This window comes from Myripristis murdjan, chromosome 6, assembly GCF_902150065.1.
Source record: "Myripristis murdjan chromosome 6, fMyrMur1.1, whole genome shotgun sequence".
Classification (NCBI taxonomy): Eukaryota; Metazoa; Chordata; class Actinopteri; order Holocentriformes; family Holocentridae; genus Myripristis; species Myripristis murdjan.
Window position 1 is genome coordinate 34,788,722 of NC_043985.1, and position 7,500 is coordinate 34,796,221.

General features: G+C 49.8%; 1 protein-coding gene across 1 annotated transcript in view; it reads right to left on the reverse strand.

The window, feature by feature from the left end:
• LOC115361036 (cadherin EGF LAG seven-pass G-type receptor 1-like) overlaps positions 1 to 7,500 on the reverse strand; it is a 46,560-nt gene that overhangs the window by 14,675 nt on the left and 24,385 nt on the right. The window contains 9 exon segments of the mRNA XM_030054271.1: positions 15 to 198; positions 1,449 to 1,658; positions 2,079 to 2,173; positions 2,328 to 2,429; positions 2,633 to 2,816; positions 2,932 to 3,052; positions 4,982 to 5,123; positions 5,647 to 5,821; positions 6,044 to 6,157. Coding sequence (XP_029910131.1) covers positions 15 to 198; positions 1,449 to 1,658; positions 2,079 to 2,173; positions 2,328 to 2,429; positions 2,633 to 2,816; positions 2,932 to 3,052; positions 4,982 to 5,123; positions 5,647 to 5,821; positions 6,044 to 6,157 — 1,327 coding nt within the window.

The following is a 7,500-nucleotide window of genomic DNA, read 5'->3' on the forward strand; positions in this document are numbered from 1 at the left end:
TGTGAGGGACTTACTCATGTTGTGTGTGAGGATGATGAAGGGCTTCAGGTAGGTCTTCCTCATGTTCCTGGCGAGGTTCTGGCTGTAGAGCTCAAAGCTCCTCAGCAGGAGATCCGTCCCGCCGTCCCGCCCGCGGATCTGATCCCAGTGCGGCGCGGCGGCCCGGTCCAGGATGGCGCTGCTCGCCCAAACCAGGTTCTGACCAACACACACGCCAGTCAGTGATGATGACAATAATGATGGTGATGATGATGAAGGTACACTAGGGACAATGTAGGGCCGTTTAAACTCAACTGACAAAAAACATGGAATCTCAATCAGTAACCACGTTTCCATCAACCTTTTCATTTACATTTTCCCATTTCAAATAAAAACTAAAACTAAAAGATCCCAAATGCATTTGAGGTGAACTTTTCATTGGATAAAAAAAAAAGTGGTCATTTGCAGCAGATACACACTCAGTGTCACTTTATCAGCTCCACCTGTCCAATCTAATCCAGTCTAACCTAATCTAATCTAATCTAATCCAGTCCAGCTGTTGTGCCATAACGTTTCCTCTCCTGCTGCCTACAATGCTCAGCTTGTCTTGTTGTCACGGTAACAGAGGTGTTCATTCACTTCTGTGTTTGGCATTGAGCTCATAGTTAGTGCTGCACTTTACTGACAGCTGTTTCCACTATTCTGTCCCCCCTCAGTGTATATAAATAGGGAGGACAAAAAACTAGAAACCCCTCTCAGTATAATGCAGTCCAGTAGCAGACCTGCAAACTACAACCTCAGTAATAAACACAGAATTAAAGAGACACATTCTGCACAATGTCAACACAAACTGAACATTATACACTCTGTTAAAAGGCTGAGAGTTTATGGCAGAGCTGCTGAGCTGAGCTGGTCAGACTGGACAGACTGGAGCTGAGGAGGTGAGGATATTTGCTGCTCAGAGGATTTAATCAGAGACTGTCTACAAGAAGGAGACGGGAGACTTGTGTGTTTTATCGTTGGCAGGAGCGTAACAGCTGGGTGGGTCATGTGCTCATGTTTCAGCCAATCACATCTGTCCCTGATGTCATGAGGCGGCGGCGTCAGAACGTCTTTACTCGTAAACAGACTCGAGTTAGGCTTTAGGCTTTAGGGTTTAGGCTTTAGGCTTTAGGCTTTAGGGTTTAGGCTTTAGGCTTTAGGCTTTAGGCTTTAGGCTTTAGGCTTTAGGGTTTAGGGTTTGGGGTTTAGGCTTTAGGGTTTAGGCTTTAGGCTTTAGGCTTTAGGGTTTAGGCTTTAGGGTTTAGGGTTTAGGCTTTAGGGTTTAGGATTTAGGCTTTAGGCTTTAGGCTTTAGGCTTTAGGATTTAGGCTTTAGGGTTTAGGGTTTAGGCTTTAGGGTTTAGGGTTCAGGGTTTAGGCTTTAGGCTTTAGGGTTTAGACTTCAGGGTAAGTGAAAGAACTGTGAACCTCGTGGAAGTGGCGGTCTCGTGTGGCGGCCATGTTGAACCCGCTCTGCCGGCTCTCGTGCTGCAGCAGGCGGATCAGCAGGCCGCACGCCGTCTGCACGTCGCTGCCACGCAGGGCCACCGTCTGATTGGTTGCCGCCCGCAGCATCGCGGCGATCCGCCTCGAGTGCTCGCCGTCCATCAGAGAGGCATTTCGCCGCAGCTCCTCCTCCTGCAGGGACAAGGTCAAAGGTCAGAGAGCCGTGGGTCACAGGGGAAGCTTCCTATTGGATGATTTTGAACTCTGATTCATCCACAGAGTTTTTACACCAACAGCCTCTACTGGATACAGATAACTAGAATGCACTGTTATCATAATTATTATTTCTTGTTGTTATCATTATAATTGTTATTAGCATTATTTACTACTTCCACTGCAAACCTCCACCTGAAGCCCCGTCCTGCAGAAACACAGCAGTGATGTGTTTGTGCCACAAGGGGGCGACAGCAAAACACCTGGACATGCCACCAGTCCATCTGAACCCTAACCCTGAACCGAACTGAAGTGCAGCAGAGCAGCAGGGGTTAGGGTTAGGGGGTTAGGGTTCGGGGGCTGTGTGCTGTGTGACGAGCTGCTCAGGTGAGCTCTCACCTGCTGGAGCAACAGGCTGAAGGGCAGGGAGCTGCAGTTGAAAAGGTCGGGGGGCAGCCAGCCCTGCTGCTCACTGCAGTGACGCACCGCCGTGCCTGCACACACACACACACACACACACACACACACACACACACACACACACACAGGCAATGTCATCATCACCATGAAGCTGCACACACACAGTAACACAGAATGAAAATGTTTAACTACAGTGTGTGTGTGTGTGTGTGTGTGTGTGTGTGTTACCTGTGGAGTCTTTGGGACACTTCATGGCTGCAGGTTGATCAAACTGAGTCCTGGGCCACCAGATTCCTGCCTCAAACACCCTGGGACACGCCTCATACACCACTGGGAGGCGTGGGGTGTGTGTGTGTGTGTGTGTGTGTGTGTGTGTGTGTGAGGACAGGGTGGGGAGGTCACAGAAACAGTTTCATCAGTAAGCAGCAGTTTGTCCAATCATCACACACACATACACTCACACACACCCACACACACACACACACACACTCACACACACACACACACACACACACACACACACACACACTCACCCACGCAGCCGGCGGCGGTGACCTCGGCGTACGGGTTGTCACAGCGGTTGCACTGCGGCCCGATGACGCCCGTCCTGCAGCGGCACTGACCCGTGAGGGCGTGGCAGGCGCGGGACAGGGCGCCCAGGTGGAAGCAGTCACAGGGCAGACAGACAGCGCCACCTTCAGGACGGAAATAATTATCCTGCAAACCAGAGGAGGAGAACAGACTGTGAACGTGTGTGTGTGTGTGTGTGTGTGTGTGTGTGTGTGTGTGTGTGTGTGTGTGTGTGTGTGTGTGCGTGTGTGTGTGTGTGTACCTTGCAGCGACACTCGCCAGTCGTCTGGTTACAGTCTCTGTTGAAGCCTTTGGTGACATCACAGTTACAGGGGCCACAGACCGGCACCCCCCACCAGCCCCGAGCACAGGGCAGGTCCAACCTGCAACACACACACACACACACATACACATACACACACACACACACACACATACACACACACACACACACACAATAGTCATATTGATACTGCCACCTGCAGGTCAGTGTGTGGAACAGCAGGGAGCTGCTCATGTCACAAAGAAGAGAAGAGCTTAAAAACAACACATCTGCTGACCGGGCTCCTCTGACACACCACACACCTCACCTCACCTCACTCACCTCACCTCACACCTCTCATCTCTCACCTCTCATGTGTCACATCTCATGTCTCATGTCTTGTGTCTCATGTCTCATGTGTCATGTGTCATGTCTCATGTCTAATGTCTTGTGTCTCATGTGTCGTGTCATGTCTCATATCTCATGTCTCATGTGTCATATCTCATGTGTCATGTCTCATATCTCATGTCTCATGTGTCATGTCTCATATCTCATGTCTCATATATCATGTATTGTGTCTCATGTGTCATGTGTCATATCTCATGTGTAATATTTCATGTCTCATGTTTAGTGTCTCATATCTCATGTCTCATGTCTTGTGTCTCATGTCTCATATCTCATGTCTCATGTGTCATATTTCATGTCTCATATGTTATATCTTATGTCTCATGTGTCATATTTCATGTCTCATGTGTCATATCTCATGTCTCATGTGTCATATCTCATGTGTCATGTGTCATATCTCATGTCTCATGTCTTGTGTCTCATGTGTCATGTCTCATATCTCATGTCTCATATCTCATGTGTCGTGTCATATTTCATATCTCATGTCTCATGTGTTCATATTTCATGTCTCATGTGTCATATCTTATGTCTCATGTGTCATTTCATATCTCATGTGTCATGTCTCGTGTCATATCTCATGTCTCATGTCTTGTGTCTCATGTGTCATGTCTCATATCTCATGTGTCATGTCTCATATCTCATGTCTCGTGTCATATTTCATATCTCATGTGTCATGTCTCGTGTCATATTTCATGTCTCATGTCTCGTGTCTCATATCTCATGTCTCATATCTCATGTCTCATGTGTCATATCTCATGTCTCGTGTCATATTTCATATCTCATGTCTCATGTCTTGTGTCTCATGTGTCATGTCTCATATATCATGTCTCATATTTCATATCTCATGTGTCATGTCTCATGTGTCATATTTCATATCTCATTTCATGTCTCATGTGTCATATCTCATGTCTCATGTCTTGTGTCTCATGTGTCATGTCTCATATCTCATGTGTCATGTCTCATGTGTCATATTTCATGTCTCATGTCTCGTGTCTCATATCTCATGTCTCATATTTCATGTCTCATGTGTCATATCTCATGTCTCATGTGTCATATTTCATGTCTCATGTCTCATATCATGTCTCATGTCTCATATCTCATGTCTCATATCTCATATCTCATATCTCATGTGTCATGTCTCATGTCTTGTGTCTGTGCCTAAGGCCTGCAGAGGGAACAGGCAGGACCAAACCAAACGTCTGTTGATTTGTAAAATAAAACAACAACTGCATTCACCCAAATCTGATATCACAGCCAAGACCACAGGATTTACATAGAAGAGCTTAGCTCAGGAGCTGTGTGTGTGTGTGTGTGTGTGTGTGTGTGTGTGTGCTGAGGTAAAGCCAGGAAACAATGTGAAATGTGAAATTGTGAAATGCTGGAAGAGATTCAATGATCAGCTCTCACTGCTCAGTTCATTTGATGAGTCATGCTCAGGACTGGAGTCTCTCCCAGCATGCACTGGGGCAGAGGAGAGGGGCACGCCCAGGACAACTTGTCCCAGGAGACCTGCCGCCCTCCCTTATAAAAAAAATCTGTTTACATGCCTGTCCCCTTAAAATCTAACAAAACCCAGCCACCCAGCCTGTGTGTGTGTGTGTGTGTGTGTGTGTGTGTGTGTCAGTCTCATCAGTGTCTCACACACCTGTGTTCACAGTAATCTCCATAGTAACCGTCGCTGCAGATGCAGCGGTAGCCGTGGGGGAGGCGGGGCTGGCGGACGCAGGCGGCGGCGTGCTGGCACGGGTTCAGCAGGCAGGCGTCCACACACTCACTCCCAAAGAACCCTGGGAAATGGAGGGTGATGTCACAGGTTACAGCAGCCAACTGATCGATCGATCAATAAGTTCACCCAGCAAACGGATATGAAACGACAGACTGATCTGAGCTCTGCTGTTTGTGTGTTATGATGCTGTGTCTCTGTTTAAAGGTACAGTCTGTATATTTTATGCAGGTGTGCAGATGAGCTGATGTGACGCTGCTGTCATCACAGCTTGAACACACACACACACACACACACACACACACACACACACACACACCAGATGTTGTGTGTTGTGTGGAGTAAAAATATGTCCTCTCCACCTCCTGTCCTCTTCAGTCTGCAGACACATGAAGGCAGACAGACACTAGATGGTGCTAAAGCTTCATAAAATTACGTACTGTCCCTTTAAATATGAACATGACTGGTGCATGCTCTTAGTCATGTGACATGTGACTTGTCCTGTTACCCATCTGTCTGAGCTTTGTCTTGTCTTCTTATATTTCCTGTCTGTTCAACAGGCAGCTGCAGCTCAGGTGCGCCCTCACCTGGCAGGCAGGTGCAGGTGTGTGAGCCCCAGCGCTCGCTGCAGCGGCTGTTTGGTGGACAGGTGGCGGCGCTGCAGGAGGCGGCGGCGCTGCAGCCGTCCTGCACGCCCACCCGGTGAGCCTGATGTACGTCCAGGTTGGCCAGCGTGGTGGGCGTCTCGCCCATCCGGACACCCTGAACAGACAGGTGAGACATCAGCCAGGTGAGAGAGACAGGTGCTGACACAGCTGGAGTAATGAAAACATTTAGGTCTTTCATTTAGATCTTTCTAAAAAAACAGTCTTTCAGGTTCTCTAGGCGATTTCAAACTTCAAATGTTTTTGGTCAGTTGAGTCTAAAGGGTCCACACTTCAATGCAGTTTTACGTAGTGCACCTTTAATGAAGCTCTTCCTCACCTGAATGCAGCCTCTCCAGCCGTTCATCACCGAGCCGTCCTTCTTCATCACACCTCCAACAAACAGACTCCTCAGCCTCAGACCCGGCAGCTCGTTCCCGATCTCCACCGACCTCTGACCCCGCGCACACACACACACACACACACACACACACACACAATAAATGAAAATAGAACCTGCAGGGTAGAGCTGCTGCTGAGACTTTACTGCAGTTTTTCACAGTAAGAGTCACTCTGCTCTACACGTGCATGTAGTAAACTGCTCCGGTGTTGATCCTCATTTCAAATTATTTTATTGTCAGTTTCTGTGAAATTTCCTGACAAACCTCACCGACTGAAAGGAAGGTCTGCAGGAGGCCGTGTACCTGCAGGAGGTTGTGTACCTGCAGGAGGCTATATACCTGCAGGAGGCTGTGTACCTGCAGGAGGCTGTGTACCTGCAGGAGGCCGTGTACCTGCAGGAGGCCGTGTACCTGCAGGAGGCCGTGTACCTGCAGGAGGTTGTGTACCTGCAGGAGGCTGTGTACCTGCAGGAGGGCGTGTACTTGTAGGAGGTTGTGTACCTGCAGGAGGCTGTGTACCTGCAGGAGGGCGTATACCTTCGGAAGGGTGTGTACCTGCAGGAGGGCGTGTACTTGTAGGAGGTTGTATACCTGCAGGAGGCTGTGTACCTGCAGGAGGGCGTGTACCTTCGGAAGGGCATGTACTTGTAGGAGGTTGTGTACCTGCAGGAGGCTGTGTACCTGCAGGAGGCTGTGTACCTGCAGGAGGGCGTGTACTTGTAGGAGGCTGTGTACCTGCAGGAGGCTGTGTACCTGCAGGAGGCTGTGTACCTGCAGGAGGGCGTGTACCTTCGGAAGGGCGTGTACCTGCAGGAGGGCGTGTACTTGTAGGAGGTTGTGTACCTGCAGGAGGCTGTGTACCTGCAGGAGGCTGTGTACCTGTAGGAGGGCGTGTACCTGCAGGAGGTTGTGTACCTGCAGGAGGGCGTGTGCCTGCAGGAGGGCGTGTGCCTGCAGGAGGGCGTCTACCTGCAGGAGGGCGTGTACCTGCAGGAGGCTGTGTACCTGAAGGAGGTTGTGTACCTGCAGGAGGTTGTGTACCTGCAGGTTGTTTACCTGCAGGAGGTTGTGTACCTGCAGGAGGTTGTGTACCTGCAGGAGGGCATGTACCTGCAGGAGGTTGTGTACCTGCAGGAGGCCTTGTACCTGTAGGAGGGTGTGTACTTGTAGGAGGTTGTGTACCTGCAGAAGGCCGTGTACCTGCAGGAGGTTGTGTACCTGCAGGAGGGCGTGTACCTGCAGGAGGTTGTGTACCTGCAGGAGGGCGTGTGCCTGCAGGAGGGCGTGTGCCTGCAGGAGGGCGTCTACCTGCAGGAGGGCGTGTACCTGCAGGAGGCTGTGTACCTGAAGGAGGTTGTGTACCTGCAGGAGGTTGTGTACCTGCAGGTTGTTTACC